General features: G+C 38.1%; 1 protein-coding gene across 1 annotated transcript in view; it reads right to left on the reverse strand.

Moving 5' to 3' along the window:
* Positions 1-17,437, reverse strand: part of LOC308395585 (sphingosine kinase 1-like) — a 41,910-nt gene extending 24,473 nt beyond the window's left edge. Inside the window, exon 1 of the mRNA XM_080880502.1 lies at positions 16,903-17,437. Coding sequence (XP_080736628.1) covers positions 16,903-17,317 — 415 coding nt within the window. The 5' untranslated portion in view covers positions 17,318-17,437. The remainder of the gene's footprint in view (positions 1-16,902) is intronic.
* Between the last annotated feature and the right edge of the window lie 794 nt (positions 17,438-18,231).

The raw sequence follows: 18,231 nt of genomic DNA on the forward strand, positions 1-18,231 counted from the left end.
TGACAGCTGAACAACTGAAATGCTTTAGTGATGAGTGTGTCTAACTGGTTAAAAACCTAATTGACAGTGATACCGCTGGAATGCAGAGAAACCGGTCGGAAAGAGGTTTACACGTTACGGCACCTTAACAGTTTGACCTGAGGTGAACTCTTCAGGCGTTAAGTCTTTTTTCAGTAATCCTGAACTGAACCATTGCCATAACTTTATACACACTGCTGCCACTTTATTAGCACTATCTAAGTAATATTGCAGCATCTGTGGATTAAACCGGTAATTCTGGAATCTGGACTATGTGGTGCAAAGCTCGATCTTTGCTCGTGCTTTAGAGCCAATAGACACACCTGAGTATATTTGCTTGTTTAATTTATTCTCATTTGTTATCTCATTATTAGTTTGCTGGAATAACTCAGAAGGGAACAGCAAATAAAGGAAAAATACAAGTGTCACAATGCTCAGCTACATTTAAATCACAGTATAATAAATCAACATGAATCAGAATCCCCAAAGTGAGTAATTTTAAATATATTAAAGTATTTTAGTGACAAATAAAACTTTATCCATTAATAGAGGACAACCCACACTATCCCCACTATTATTTTCCTGTATAAGGTCATCAGTGCTCTAGACACTAAGGAGAGGTTGGGGACTTGATTTAAGAAGTAATATGACGTGGTTTTCTGTATATTTTCACTTCAAGTATGCAATTTCATTTTAATTACTTCTCATTTTTCCCAAGAATTCAATTTTTTCCTTTTATTTCAGTAAAGCAGAAGAACTGGTAAGTATTACTCAATACCCGTGTCCTTGATTGTAGTAATTCCAGGAATACATGCACAGGTTCCTCTATTTTGTTAATCGACCAGACTCTCTATCCTTCCTCTGACCTGCTGACTCCTCGTCCTCTCTGTGCAAACTGACGAGGCTTCTGCTGAAAATACACCCAGGACTACTCTGACCGGTGTGAGAGCAGTTTCTGTGTCACTTCAGAAATGAGCCACACCACATTTTGGTGGAATTGCAAGATAATGCTTGCAATTCCACCAAAGCATTGGTACAATAAGCTCCAACTCAATTCAATTCAATTTATATAGCGCCAAATCACAACAACAGTCGCCTCAAGGCGCTCCAGTGGCCAAGGCCGAGCCTGAACAAGTGAACTGTGCACAATTAAGTGCAGGGTTTCCCCTGAGCTGATGCTTTGTGGGATGGATGGATCCAGGAAACAGGAATACTTTTTTCTTACTCTCTCCGTTGTTTTATTACCTTCACAGTAACATAACCTAAAGTAATTAAGGTTATCTTCACTTCACTGGGCTCTGCTTCATGTATCTGAGAAGAGGGTTTACATATGCAGACACACATACAGGGAGGGAAACTATTGTGACTAAATGAAAGCAAAACGTATCAGCCTATCACTCTGAGCTCATATAAAATGAGAGCATATAAATTAAAAAAAAACAAAAAAAAACATTTACACTTTTCTTTTTTCTTTTTCGGGTTAGCAGAAGGTCCTTCGGGTAACGGTAATGGCAGGTAAAACCTGTATGTAACGGTACACAATAATCACATTAGTCTATAAACTGGCATTCAAGAAAGGCTGGTTATGTCTTTTTATAAATGCAGAGCGTTAACGTCACATTTCCTTGTATCATTCAGATGCAGTAATCTCAAAATCATAGCGACTGGACTCCTGAGGGAAAGACAAGAAAGTGCCCTCATGAATCAGCTGCACGACAGCTGGCACCGAACGCCCTGACCTTGGTCTGTGTGTGTGTGTGTGTGTGTGTGTGTGTGTGTGTGTGTGTGTGTGTGTGTGTGTGTGTGTGTGTGTGTGTGTGCATCCCAACACCCACACAGCAGTTCTTGCTGGCTAAACCCAGTCCTATGCCACTTCCTGTGTGGCACCCCTCCTCTTCTAAATGGTAAATGGTAAATGGCCTGTATTTATATAGCGCTTTTCTACAAACATTCCAGAGGACACTATCTTCTCGTCTGTCTGTCCACGCTCTGGGTTTCCTCCTCTATCATTAACTCTGCTGCAGCAGCAACATGGCACTGAGCCAAAACATCTAATATAAGATGCAAAAGACTGTAGCAAATATATATATATATTTTTTTTTTTTTCTAAACAGTCTACTGGTTGGAGTTTTATGACAGCAGATAAGCGTCGTGTTTGTTTATTTGCTGATGATCTGTATAGTCCTGATGAAAGCCCTGCTGACGCAAATGCCAATCAATTTATCATAAAAAAATAAAGCATAAAAAAAAAAAAAATAACAATTGCAGCAGAAGTCAAACTGGAACATCTTCACACAATTGGTGAAAATTGGTGAAAACAAGAAACTCAGCATCTTGGATGAGGCGATTAAGGGAACTGTGTAAATTAAAAAGTAACCTCACAAACAACAATCAAGATACAAAATGACAGGAAACTTCCAACAACAAAGCTATGCTCTGCGCCTCAACTACGTTTACTTGATCTGTGATTACGGACGTCTCATCTCCTCTCTTCAAACCAACAGCATTGGAACCGTTCCAGATCTTAATGGAATAATCACTACTGAGCTATTCGCCACAGGAAATAACAACCTAAATGAAAGGGAAAACCCAGGAGCAGTAAAAAAAGAAAAGAAAAAACATTAAAAAAAAAAAAAAAAAACACATTTTCTGGGAAGGTTTCTTATAGTAGCTTTCTGGGTGCATATATAGTGTGAGAACAGACAGCTTCCTTTTTCTTTTTCCTGCTGTATCTGCTTGTATAAACCAGACACAGACATGAATGTCTCATGGTAAACTTCAAATGCACTTATTCCAATTTTTTTGTGAAAACTTCTCCAGTCTTTTTAATACTCTTTTTAATTGAAGTTATATAAATTCAGTGTTTGTATTTAGGAAGGGACACAGGGATATTCATCAAGCTGCATCTTCATTATTTCTATGACCTTACATGGTCACTGTTTCTGTTTGAAGTGTGATCACTGCTCTACGACTCAGTCTGACTAACAGTGATGACTTGCACTCATCAGTCAGTAGTTCCGGTATCTCAGTTCCCCTTCAGCAGTGAAGTATGACAAAGCATCAACCGTCTGTGATTAGGAAATTATAATGTTGCAATTTTTGATGAAAAATTCCGAGCTTTTCATTACGCTTTGCTGAGCCCGCATCTCGGCCAGCATAAATCTGCAGATGGGACCAGTCAAACTGTCAAAACTCAGTGAAAACTGGGGATTTAAAGAGAGAGATGAGACATCGGGTTATATTTTGCTCTAAGTCTTAATGTCCGTTTCACATATAGGAAAAGATGACCATGATTCAGACAATGATTACAACTAGCCAAGAAGTAAAAAAAAAACATTATAATTCAAAACTAAGAGATAGGTAACTACATATATTTACATATATTTGTGTTAAATTAACCCACAGAAGAGTCTATGAAATCCCAGACAACATTACATGACCTTTTTTGGTAGCTAATATTATTGCATAAAATTCACCTAAAGAACATGTAGAAGGAAAGACAGATACACCACAGGCTGTGCTCACACTTCTGCCTGTTGCTCAGTGCAGATTTGCACTCTAAGCCTTGACAACACCCATTAGGAAGGAATCCAGTTTCCACATTTAAGAGATTATTGGATTAACATCTATTTCGTACTGTATTTGACACAATACGTGCTCTTCCAGCTCTGCGCAATGTGACAGATTCAATGAGTTAAACTATTTCAAAATCAGTAATTCTCTTATGTCGCTCTAATGGGTTTTTTATTTTAACGTAGCCTACCAAAAACATGAGGTGAAACAAAAATTAAATAAATAGTGGAAGCCACTTTAGTGATTACATCTGAGAGAAATGTTTCTAGGGTTCTACAACTAATTGAATTTTAATCTCATTCATGATTTTGGCTTCCCACAATTAAATGAGCATGATGGAGCGAAATTTAAAATGCACCTACTTCTACATGAAACGCAAAGCAATAGAAACTCAAGCGTTTTCTAAATCAGAATGTGACAATCACAGCTGTTCCTGGACTAGTCTAGATAAGTAAGAACAAATTAAAAGACAGATATACAAACAGAACAACAGGGCTTGACAAGCTTGTTTGGAAATACTTCAGATTAGATAGAACCACCTGAAAACATACCACAAACTGCACTGTAATTAATGCATGAAGCCCAAGAAAAACAATGAAGTGGTTGCTACCATTAATCAACTACCATCACCTCAGACATCCATCAAAATAAGCCTGTGTAGGTTTTGAAAATACATGCTCAATCATCCAGGTAAGGAAATCCCAGAAAGTTTATTCTGGTCACTGAAGTCATCACAAGGACGAGTGACAAAATGTTTCTCCCACTGAAAACGCTACCTGCAGGTGAACAGACTCAACTGACTGGCAAACCAGAGCAGTGCATCCGTGTATCCATCCAGATCGCAAAGATGCACTGAATCCGCCAACCAATCGCACCCATTTGCCCAAGAGATGTGTTTTCCAACAAACACATACCTTCGCCAAAATATCTATCCATCTACCTACCTAAGAAGCTATGTGAATAAAGATGACCATTTTTTTAAATACAAAATTTAGATGTGAAGACGTGAGAGCAGTGTTCTGTTTACATGAGATGTCATTAAAATCAATAAATAGTCATGATAAATAAACGTGATCTCAATACTGAACAAAATGAGAGCCTTAATGAAAAGGGTGCAAAAATCACCATATTTTCCATGTTGCCATTAATTATGTTTTTGCAGTCAAATCAACGTGCAAAATCCTTTAAGTATACTTATTAGGATCCTATAAATTCATTACAAGACAAACTGTGGAGCATAATAAGCTAATAAACTGTTAGGACATTGAGTTTGTTGCATGTATATGGTATGGTTTATAATCCCAGCTGAACTGTGGGCTCCATCGTGGGAACAGTTCCTCAACTATTTGTCTTCTTTAGAAAGTTAACTTTGGATAAGTGTTAAATGACATATCGTGCAGACGAGCTTCCGATACCAAACCTAAACTAGATTTTCTTCTTTGTTGGAATTCCAAACACTTGGTTTTGCATATTTTACTACAATACATTCCATTTGAGTTTGTTATTGTTTGTGTCTTTGTGACATTGATCACACTATTGCATGCTTGCTGCTGCTTTCCTATTGGCTGGTTAGCAGCTGTAGGTCATAGTGGCAGTCACATTGTGAGTTGATCATCCCAAATTTCTGCCATTGTTTAAAATTCTTTTTGTAGAAAGATCGACCTCATACAGGAGACTGTGTGAGTTTCGAAGCCACGACAAACAGTATCTTTCACGCTAGTCATCTTTCATCAGCACAGTGTATACTCAGCTTTACCATCTGTGTTTACCAATTTAAATAAATGAAACTTACCATGCTTCAGAAAACAAAGTGTCCATTAAAGGCCCTGACAGAATATTTTAAAGTGATATTTTAGGTTAAGACTTTCCTTTTGAAACTGAATCATAGGCTCTGCCTTTAAAGAAACCACATCTCGTCTGACTGGAGCTAACTGCAGGAGCACTTAGCTGCACTGAGGTGATAACTCTTCAAGCGGTTTGTAAATCAAAGAGTGGAAGCTCCTCAAGCTCACAAGCAAATTTCTGCTGAGCCAGAACCACAAAGGGTGTGGAAGGCTGAGGAGCAGGAGGAGGTGGCAGTGGTTAGCCTTCTGTAAATCTATATTAAGTAAGGCAGAGAGTTTACGACACTGAGGTTTGAATTGAAATCACCCTGCATGTATATTACGCAGTTGCCCTTACTGTATCCTGAGCTAAGAGATAAATGGAAAGGTTGTGAAAGGAGAAAGAGGATTTAATAGCTGTCTGTCTGTGTATTTTAGGCCCTAGAGTGAGATTGGGGAAGGGAGGTTAGAAAACAACCAACAAGTAAGATACTTAACGTTATCCAAACTGGCCTTTAGTTCAAATTTATTTATTTTTTTTTATTTTTTTTTACGTAAAGTCACAAGACAAGAGCACAAAAAACAAAACTAAAATGCAGCAATATACAAGAAAAAGTGTACACTGCTGCTGTTTGGAAGAAATGTAAATGTTTTCCACCTTAAAAAAAACCCATAACCACATTTTTTTTTTAAACTAGGAAAGACTGACTTACTCTTAGGTGTAGCAGCTGCTCTGCTGTAGCCTGAATGGACTGTGGTTGCTGCTGTCGGCGTATCAAAGAATGACTTGAGAAGCCTTTTCTGAGAATAGAAATCTGGCGAAGCACAGAAAACTTTCTGCACTCACTGCTATAATGTACAGAGAGTCATCTTCTTGTTTTGTATTCAGCTCCTGCATCTATATCCAAGTCTCACAGGGTTTCTTTGAAATGTATTGTACTGTTTGCATTTTTTCATAGTTAGACAGAGAGGGGCATTACGGACACAAAGCTGCAGCGAGCCTCAGTACCTACAGTGAGCTCCGGTGAGAGAACGAGACACTGAACTCGAGCTACAGACAGCACATCAAGTTCTATTGCTGCGTATGTTGGGTAAGGTCCACTGGGAGAAAACTGCTGCTGCCACTGCTGTCTGACTGCACACACCAATGCCTCCAACGCTGCAGTGAGAACTCATGAAGCTCTGCTTATTGTAGACTTCTCTTTTGATCCTGTACAACACAGACAACCTGCTATGAATAAAATATGTAGGTTCACTTCCAAGAATTGAGAAGCGTTATTACTACTAGGGCTGAACGATATATCGTATTTGCGATAATATCGCGACATGATCAAGTGCAATTTTCTAACCGCAAAGGCTGCGATTATACTCTGGACATGTCCAAATTCATGGGCTGCATCCTCCTGAGGCCGCATTTGTAGACCGATTACGTCACAGCGACGCGCCGAAGGCTGTCCAAATTACTACCATATCCCAGAATTCATAGCGCGGCCCAGCCAAACTCCAGTTTCCAGCAATGGCGGCCGCTACTAAGTTTTAAAATTACTCATACTAATCTTTCTGGGTCACAAAATAAACTTTTAACATATTTTCAGGCGAGAAAGTAGTTGTGTAAACATCAAATATCTGCTCGGTTTATCAAGATATCCCATATTTGCAAAAGTGCTTCGACGTTTTCAGAGGCGTCTGCTACCCACCAGCTCGACAGCTAGCCGGGAGCTCGAGGGTTACTGATGCGGCCGAGAACGGCACAACTCCCGGCACATCATTTTCAGATCACCGCGGAGTTTCGCTGCTCGGGTTAAACGTAATATATAAGTCACTTAGACAACCTAAAAATGTTATTGTTGGGCTTTTTTCAGTGTTTTGTTTGTTCGTGAGTAAATCGGTTTGGCTGAGATTAAAGTTATTAGATTAGATAAAATAAAACTTTATTAATCCCCCGGGTGGGTTCCTCCTTGGTTTTCACACAGCTGACTAAACGTCAAACAGAAAACTTATTAAACAGAAGTATGAGACAGTCGAGAATTTACACCAGTGTCTGGTTATATTTTAGATAGCAAGAAGCAGACGGCCGAGTTTATTAAACTCCACCGAGACAGCGGTGACGCTAATCAGCAGGCTAGACCGTCCAATTTCACGCCTTTAAATTTTAAAGGCGTGTTTGTGTGTGTGTTTATACAATTGCTATTATGTTTGCACTTTATGTGTAATGTTACTGACTGCAGAGATCAGTAAGATGTGTGTATTTTTTATTTATTAGTTTTATTTATTTAATATTATTTTTTAATTGAATGACTGTCTAGTAGTTCACAGATGTCGAAAAACTGAGTGTGGTAAAGCCACTGATTTTTTTTTTATGTATATTTCTGCAATCTGCACATTGCACTGACTTTCATTTTAATGTTTACACCAGGGTTCCTTGTCAGCACTTTATGCTCAGATGTTTGTAAGCTAAAAATAAACTATTGTGTATGTTCAAATATACTGTTGTGATTGAAGAAGTTAAATAAAAATGTCAGTCATCAATTCATGCATCACCTCATGTCATCATAACAGAGGTCTGTCTTCCAGGAAAGAACAGTTTAAAATTAATGTAATATAGTATTGGCCATACTATATGATGTATTGCTTGTCTTTGTTTAATAATACAGAAGACAAATACCTTAAAAAAATAATCGCATATCGCATCGCAATCGCAATATTGGGGCAAAAAAAAAAATCGCAATTAGATTATTTTCCATAATCGTTCAGCCCTAATTACTACTGACAGTTCACGACCGATTCATCAGAAGAGTGTGAACCTAAATTAAACATGCTTCTAAATGTGAGAAAAACCACACCCGGGTTGTTGTTCTGAACTTCTTCAATCTGACTAAACAAATGCCACGATTGAAGAACAGTAAAACTGCACTATACTGCCCAAACTATTCACTCATCAATCTAAATCAGGTGCTCAAATCGCTTCCATGGCCACGGGTTTATAAAGTCAAGCACCTGAATGCTTAAGCATATCAAAACAATTTGGACAATTTCACGCTCCCCTCTTTATTTGAACAATTTGTCATTATTCCAACATGACTGCACACCAGGTCCATAAAGACACGGATGAGTGAGATTGATGTGGAAGAATTTGGCTGGCCAAAAAGAACAGATAATCTTTGGGATGAATTACAGTGGAGACTGTGGCTACGACAATAATAATGCAGAGCTTATTTAGTGAGCGTAACTTATCTTATTTTTTGTAGCTACAATTTACAGATGCCCATTAAACATACAAGAAAACACAGAGTTACTGTTCTAAATATAGGACAGCTATAACGATAAACTTGCTGAATGTGTGTGTGTGTGTGTGTGTGTGTGTGTGTTCGTGTTCGATGTGTGTGTGTGTGTGTGTGTGTGTGTTCGATGTGTGACTGCATCTGTTCAAAACGTAGACGTGCAGGATGGGCAGACTGCAGTCTGCAGCTTTCTCGAGAACCGCTCATCTAAAAATGAATGAATGACTGAACTCATTTGTCACAGGAAACCAAAGACAAACATAGAACGCGTGTAACTACATTCCTATAAAGTAATGCAAATATGCCTTTTTAAGGGTTAAGACTTGGTGTTAGGGTTATGCTGAGAACATCATATTTAGGGGTGACATGCTTGAAAATGATGCATTAAATTAGTGTCACCAAAAAGCCTGCCTAGCCTGTGTGTCTAGGTATGCTTCCCCTCCACAAACAGGGTGGAGAAGGTAGTGGTTAATTTAGGGGAAAGACTGGTTACAGTACATAACTTTTAGTTCAAATATGACCATCCCAAAAAAAAAAAAAAAAAAAAGTCAAAGAAATGAGTGCACTTTCTCAAACGACTTGCAATAGACAAACCAAAGTTGACAAAGGCAAAAATCAGATGAAAACATAAATTTCTTGAAATACAAATACATGTATTTGTAAAATAATGGCACCTGCTCTTTTTTGTGTCTAATTATCAAATGTACTTATTGTGTTTGCATATGCACCCACACTTTTTGTACTTTGTGTTTACTGTGTACGTATTTACTACATTATAAAAAAGATCTGCGTTTTAAAATATGTATTTTTAAAATACAGGTCTTATGATGTAATGAACCCAAATTTGAAAATTTTGGTATGCAGGAGAAGTACAGCAGTGAATGTCTACAGCCAATTGTAAAAAAAAACCAAAAAAAACAACAACAACAACGATGGATCCAGCCTCTGTCAGAGTTTGAGCCTCCATTTCAGCAAGTGGTGTTGCAGATCTTGCCAAAAATGACGATAAACTGACTAAGAATTTACAAGAAAGCTTGGGTGAGAGAGTTCAGACTATGTTGAAGAATAAAGGTGATCATACTAAATATAGACTTTCAAGCTTCTTAGCATTGTTCAAACTCTGTTTCTGCCTTTTATACAGTCATTCCATGTATGTTTGCACATTTTAATAAACTACTACCCATGTCCCATTTTCCTACCAAATCATAAAGAAATGAGAGGTGACTCAAGATTTTACAGTAGCACAATGCTGTACGTGATTTTAACTATGAAAAGTATCCTGTGAGCACTCCCTGGTAGTCAAATACCTCTAAACGTTTGGTTTCTGACAGATGGTTTCTACTCTTCTCTTTTCCTTAATGCAGTCATCTCAAATACACAGCTCCACCCACCTGCTGTTCAAACCTTCTGTTTGTAATGGGCAGCCAATTAGAAGAAAGCTGGCTTAAATGGAGAGGAGTTAATACTGCTTATTTCATACAGTGATTGAACGGGAGTGCAGCACCAAGACCCAGTTTAAGACAAATAAGCATTATTTACAGATGTGAATCTCTGGTACAGTCCAAGAATAAAAACATTGAGTTTGCTAATAAGAACAAATGGTCGCTTCTAAAGATTGATCACTTGTTCATATAACATAGAACTCTACTTTGCACTTATAAACTATTGCAGCAGGACAAAAACCAGTGTCCCAGCTTCAACTTTCTCAGCCTGAGGTAACGTGTTAGTAACGGCATCGACTGGCTGAGAGAGGCCTGGATTTTGCAGCTAAAAGAAGCCATGCCAGTCCCCTCGAGAACGTCAGATAAGATCCTTCAGAGCCATTTGCATTGTTTCACACTCATATTCAGTTACACTGCATTAGCACAAATCATTATCCCTGTAGTGACTCAAAACATTACCTTCAGTGTATCACTACAGTACTACCTGAACAAAACCCTTACTCATGATTTCAGTTACAGAGATAAATAATAACAGTCACAGCAGTGTTGTTTGTTCTATACACACAATACCTAAATTATCGTCCAAATAACGAAGGCTGTAAAGGAAAACTAGAAATTGGGGTCATGGCTGTAGCAGATGCTGAAATTCAAAAACGTCTGATGGTAAAAACACACACAAGCAAAATCATCCAGACAATGAGGAACTACAAGTGACAATGACATTGTCTCAAGAGGCCAAACAATGACACCGCTCTGCCCTGGAGTTCAACTCTGCACTGATGTTGACTGACTACAAAACCCATACTAAAAAAATATATATATTATATTAATTAATTAAAATAAATGTAGTAGTGGTAGGACTGCAACTCTAAACTAAATGTTAGAAAAATTCAATGGCTGATGTTGTTGTTCTACAAATTAGTGCAAAATCCTAGTGACAATCTTAGTGACTGCATGATGCTAAGCAAAAAGTGTCTCTTTCTACACAAACAGCACATCATTCTACAGTTGACACTGAGCCACCAACATCACGAAAAACAAGCTGCTCCCATATTATCATCCATCTAGTATCATCACGTTTTCATTTTTTTGTTTGTTCCTCAAGGACACACTATTCAGGTTTACAATGTGCCCCATTCAGTCATCCCTGTGAATAAACAGTTTGCTTGTTTGGTTTTGCTAATATGGTCGATTTGTTCCAAAACCCTTTATCACACTACACTATATTATACTGTTACAGCCATTCAAACTATGTCCACAGCAATATACTTGGGACCAAACACACAAGGAAGTTTTTCCCAACCAATTGGAATATATATTTTTTCCTAGCAACTGGTGGTAGCTGGTGGTTCAAGTCGCAGTCATGCATGACTTTAGCGATCCTTTTGCCAAAGACTGCCATTAACCTCCACCAATTACACACAGCCAGTTGGGGAATGATCATTTTTCCCCTCATGACTGATAGTTACTAAATGATTGCGTACAGGTCTCTCAACCTGTGTGAACAAAGTGACTTATGTCTGCAAAATCTCACTAAAGATGCCAAACAAATGGACAGAACCATCTGCTGTGACAATACGGAGGGGAATAGAGTTTCTTTGAGTTTAGCTATTGTCCCTTTAATTTCCCTGTTTACCATTATTATGATTTGCTCTGCTAATATAAATGGCAATGGTAAATGAACTTGTTTTTATATAACGCAAGATACATGGGCATGTAGACTGGAGCAACCACAGGGCTACAGCTACACCACCTGGTTGAGATCTCTGTAATTTGATTGGGTCAGTTTGCTGAGCTAAGGTTTTTGTATCCTTAAGCAGCATTTTTGAATAGCACACTGTTCTCTTTCACGGGCCCATTTTTTCTGAGAAATAGCCTGTTTTCATTGTCATTTCTTTGTGTTTCATCATTTTTGTCTAATTTTAAAGCTCTCATAGATGTGTGTTGTTGTGTCACACAATCTTCAGGTTTTTATGCCATTTTTGGAAATTTGTGTAGCCACCAGTAACATTTTCGTTCACAGATTAAATGGAATTACAATAACTGCTGATTACACTTCCACTATATACACTGCACTGCAGTGCTGCAGTTCATTATCATTTGACATCAGCAACCACATGCTCGAGCGAGATGACAATATATTCTGTCGGGTTTAATCAATACTTGTAACCTCTCTGTCTGATACCATCGCCTTCCTTATGATCATAATGCTGTCAACAAGTGAATTCAGTCTTTTCATTCAAATTTTATGTTTGTAACCTCAGGACAATACCATTAAGAAAAAAAACACAGGTAATGCAGCTGAGGTGTCAGTTGTAATTTCCAAAGAAGGAATGTATCAGTCTTTTTTGGCGCCATCGTGGCGAGTTGTTGACTCATCTGTCACCTCGTGTCATTTTTTCAAAGGTTTCACATCATCACACCACAGAGCTAACCAACAGCTGGTAATGACCTGCAATGTATTGTTCACTTCCTTTTTCTGAGCAAGCAACGCTGTGTTCAATGTCTCTCAATGAAAATACTTTAATTGGAATACAACAGTGAGAATAAGTACGACAGACTATTTCATTGCATAATTACAGCGGTATCATGATCAGCCTGTGACCTAACCAATTCTCTAAGCCACAAAAAAAGCACCAAGTGGTGGTTTCAGTCATGCCTCTAACAGATGTTTGGATAAATGATCATTATCATGCAAACTAGTATGTGTGATCTAAAGTGCAGCTGACTCAGTGTCAACCATTAGAGCAGAGAAGCAATACTGGACAAGTTGAGCAGACATGAAATATGCCTATATAAGCTATCTCACAAGGAAACAAACACAAGGAAAATGAGTGTATAGAAAATAGATGTTTTCTGAATAACTCTTTGAGCACACCTGACATTAAGCCAATGACACAAGCATCAATACTGATGGAGAGGTCAGAAAGGATTGCATTGACCTCATTTAGAGTAATGGTTTGGATGCAGAGCTCCTGAACATGATTTAGTATGGTTCATGAGGCCTCGGGCACAATGAGTAACTAACTGGAGACACCCTTTCAGGCTGCAATCATATTAGCCTGTTCCAAAGATACCAAAGACCCTGCAGCTACAATGAGGTTTGAAATTACCACAACTGACTGTGAAAATGTTCAGAAATCTAACACATCAGCAGGTAGCGCTGAAATAGACTCATTTTCAGCTGATATTTTATTCTCAGTACCTCTATTTGATTCTTTATCCTACAAAACCCAGACAGGTGACAATAATTGAAAATCAGCATTCAGGTGATTTCATCGAGGAGTCATTAATCTTTTATTATTACTACAACTATCAAATATAAGAGGAACACTTCCTCACTCCAATGTTTCTAGACCCCCAAATCAGTAACTAGCAACTAAAATTAAAATATCAACAATTTATTATAATATAAGGTACCAATAAACCAACTGACTAAAAAATTACCCCAGCAAATCATATATAGCATAAACACAGTTTGCCACAATCAACCTGTCTATTTTTCCACATTTGAAGTGGTGTGAATGTAAAAACAATACTTCGTGCATACTATTTTTTACTGCTTGTCAGTGTAATGAACAGTTTCCAACTCACACAGAAAGTAAGAAAGGAATATACATACTGTAAGTCTGTAACAGCTCCAGCTAACTAGTTTGCAACCAACAGTAGCAACCAAAGCATAGCATCCAGATCTAACCTCAGCAGGGAGTATATCCCTAGTAAGCATACATAATGCAGCAGAAAAGCTGGCCATGGACGCAGACCGAGAATCCCAACTGCACGCAAAAACAGCCAAGGAAAGAGGCAATCAAGATCAACTGGAAAATGTATAAGAATCAAGAACAATATTCAGTGTTTGTTATCTTAACTTCATCCATCTTCAATGGAGCTGGAGTCTACCCCACCTGTGAGACAGGTTGCCAGTCTGTCACAGGGCTAACACAGATTTATTCACGCTCACACCTATGGCCAATTTACAGTAAACCAAACACGCAATTATCCTAATAATTAACCTAACATGCATGTCTTTGGACTGTGGAGAAGTGGAGACCATGCTAACTCCACACAGAGAGGCCCCAGCTGTGAGGTGATGGTGCTACTGAACAATTACTGAACAATAATAATAACAATAACAACAACAACAATAAAAGAAGAAGAATTCCAAAAATAGGAAAGTTTTTGACTATGTAAAACCTATGTATTTGGTAGTCAAGGTAAGTGTAAGAGATTAGAAAAAACTCAGCAACTCTTTATCTGGTTTACACATCAACGCCTCTTACAAACATGTGAGATAAATTTAATCTTTATCAAAAAACTCTTTATCTAACAAAGCTTTTCCCATCTCTTTTGTATTATTATGTAAAACATCCTTAGGTTTCTTGAAAGGCACAATACAGATCTAAGTTATTATTATCATCATCATCATTATTATTATCATTATTATATTATAAATCAAACCTATTGTTTCACAAAACACCTCATGCAAACATGAAAAAAAAAAAAAAAACTACAAGTACTACAACCAAAAAGAAATAGCATTCAGTGGAACTTCAAAATGATTTATCTCCTTTTCTTTACTTTTGCTTGAAACTGAGCAACCATCATTGCAACAATGACACTTGATGTGTTAAATTAGTCAGTAGTATACAGCGTGAGAAGCAAAAACTAGGCCAAAAACAAAGCATTGGTCTGAATAAACCAGTAATAAGAGAGGCAGAGCTAGATCAGGTGAAGTCATTGAGCCTCTTTTATTTGGGTTGCTGTCCCAACCTGGGACACTCATTCAGTCACTGTATCGGATTACAACCCGTGCACTTATATTACAAGACATTTCAAAGCAAATGAAACTTTCCAGAGCTACTAAGAATCTACTCTCTTCTCTTCTGGCAATGACAGGCAGAGCAGAATTGCAGTATATTTTGTCTTGTTAAAAATAAATTTTGTGGAAAATGCTAACTGGGTCACAGTGCTCTGTGTGAAGGAAATAATATGTATGACAGAAAATGGAAAAAGTGTTTTGGATTTTTGTTTTTTAAGGACAAATAATTTCTTTACTTATCTTTAGTATAATCGTGGGTTATAGAATAGCTCCCACTGGAATGATCATACGTCTCAGCATTACGTTAACAAAAGAAGCAATCAATATTGTCTCATGTTTCTCAGGTGTGTTTTTATGTCAAGTGGGTTTGTTTGCAGGAGGCTGAAAATACTGAACTGAAAAGTGACTCTCCATAACACACCAGGACAATTGTTTTATCCATGTAAGCAGGAGGTTAAATATGATGAAGCAGAACTGATAGTAAGGACTCTGTACAAGACATACCTCTTCACTGGACCTTAACTCAATAGCAGCAATAATCCCTTGTGGTTTTTTTCAGGTTTCTTAAAAGATCCTGAAACACGACTCTGTTTAGACTGGCTCTTTTGTTTTATTAATCCAAGGAGCAGTTTAAAGGTATTCGGGAGAGATCTGACAAAGTGCCAAGAAACCTGTTTGGTATAGGAAATGAATAAGGATACTAACAGCTAAGTAACAGTGGTGCTTCGGGGAAAAATTTAGTGATACAAGAATAAGCCAAGAAAGAAAAACCAGTGGGCCCTGTATAGTAAACATTAAGTGCAATTGTACTTTACAATTTCATAGAACCTGAAAAGTGAGAAATGCATTTTAAAAAAAGGAAGACAAAGGTGAAGTTTTAAGGTGATGACTCATCAATGGTACATTGCATTGCTTTTAATAACCACTTAAGGCTTTAACAATCTAACAGAAACTGAACAGAAATAAAAGCCACCTTATATTTAATCATGCTTCTGGTATTTGTGTAATTGTCTTAAAAAAAAAAACAACAACAACAAAGAACAGACTTAGTGATTCATCACCTTTTTTAATCATAGGGTAAAAGCAGTTAAAGCTCCTCCCACTACAATCCATGACCATAAATAACACAGTATGACTGTAACAAGATAATAAGCTACTCTGAGTAAAATTAATTTTAAATCAATTAATTTTCAAAAATGTTCAACATTTTAAGGTCAAAGCTTCCAGCTTGTGAGGATGCACCGCTTTTCTTTTTTATATGACAGCAAACTTCTAACTTTTTGGACTGTTTAACATTTTACAGACCACAAATATGTTTGAGCTTACCTTTAAACACAGTGCACTGTGTGCCACTAAAAGCCTTTATATGCTGGATTAAAAGAAGATGTAGGTCAACACCTACATAGATTTTGAAGTAGGTTAAATAGTGTGAGTGTGTGTGTGTGTGTGTGTGTGTGTGTGGGGGGGGGGGGGGGGGGGGGGGGGTAATTAACTGAAATAGAAGAAATAGAAATAGAAGGTGACTTACACGATGTTTTGCACTTACAAAACGAAGAAACGAAGTAAAAGAGAATAAAATATTAAAAAGTGTCTTGTTTTAGTCTTTTTTTTTAAATTATATCAGCAAAACGAGGCGAGGACAACTGAGCATACTGATTTTAGATTAAGCCTAGCTTTTAACATGTTAGCATTTTGCTTATACGCAAACTGCCTACTTTTTGATAAAATATACATAAAAAAGGCGGCACCTTTCTCGTTTCACTAACCTTTCTCTTTCACCAGTGAGCAAAGGTGTGGGTTAACAGTCATTTGGTGACGACTGAAACTCATATTTGCCTCAGTATCACAGTGGTATACTCATTCAGAGATGAATGTAATTGCAGCGTGGGATCCTGCTTCTATCACTACCTGCAAACTTTCCGCTGTCGTTGCTATCCAACACTCACCGTTTCTAGGGAACTGTTGCCGGGCAGAGCGCTCTCGGACAGCGCGAGCCCACTTCTCTGCCTCCTCCAGGTTAGCTTGCGGGTCCTGGAGCGAGGCGAGCCGAAAGCCCTGCTCCACTCTCTGCCGCGATACCTTGGAACTCATCCACCGCCGTTTGAGCGGGTAAAAGTAGGCGACTAAGTACGCTGCCTTATTCGCACTGTCATTTCCCCGGTAAGCCCGGCAGCCGACACAGTCCTTCAGACTGAGCACCACCTTGTTCCGTCCGACAGGTGCCGACGTGAGCCTCTGGACGACGAGGTCCTTCTCGGTCAGGATGACGGCACACCTGCCTTTTCGGTTACTGGTCCCCGTAAATTCCCCGTACAGCTTCACCAGACTGGTGGACTCCAGTTTAGCTCTGCATTGATCCATCCTGAACAGACGCCGGACCGGAGAGACCGGGACGCAGAGGGGATCCGGGAAGCAGAAGAAGCAGCCACACAGTCACATAGCTAACGTGAATGATGCGAGCAAAGTAGACCGGAGGACTGACAGGCTGCTCCGGACCGCTGTGAAGGCTGACGGAATCAAACGCTACATATCCGGTGACATTTCAAAATAAGAGCCCCAACACTGAAAGCGTTGCAGCTCCTTGTGGGACGCTGCCTAAGGTTTCAAGTTATAGTTATTTAGGAATTGCCAGGGTTTAGTCAATGGCTTATAGTCAGAAAATAAAAACGTAGATATTTCACGCAGTCACAATATTAATATAAATAAAATTATTTAACACTACAAAAATGTAAGTTTGTTGTTTTGTTGTGGAGCCATTTCTGGTATTTCATGGATCATATGACTAAATGAAATCCAAATTTTAAAAGTATTTTCAAACTACTAACAGGATAAAGATAAAATAACTAATTGATGACTGAAAGTTTAATTAAGAAAAAAACAATTAAATATCTCTAAAAAGTAAGATATTCCAATAAAATGTTATTTCTTTTTCCTTTATTGCCAGCTAAAAACAAGTTTCTGCTATAGGAGAATCAGTCAACTTAACATTGCTTAATCGACTTAAATCAAAAACCTTATATTTTTTGTTTTGTGTTTACCGAGTTTTTATTTATGCGATTTCATAGATAATGGCATTTACAGTCCTGGTGAAATCAAAACCTGTTTTCCTTTAGCTTTATTCAGGTCCGTGAAACATGCACATTTATTTATTTATTTACAGATATACCCTCATCATCCGCTGTATGTGATTTGTATTACGCAAAATCCAGCTTTTATTTTTAATTCATCCCCACATTTGTCGGTGTTTTTCTTTGTCTGTCGCTGGCTTCATATTC

Source organism: Rhamphochromis sp. 'chilingali' (assembly GCF_963969265.1).
Source record: "Rhamphochromis sp. 'chilingali' genome assembly, chromosome: 4".
In the NCBI taxonomy this organism is placed as follows: Eukaryota; Metazoa; Chordata; class Actinopteri; order Cichliformes; family Cichlidae; genus Rhamphochromis; species Rhamphochromis sp. 'chilingali'.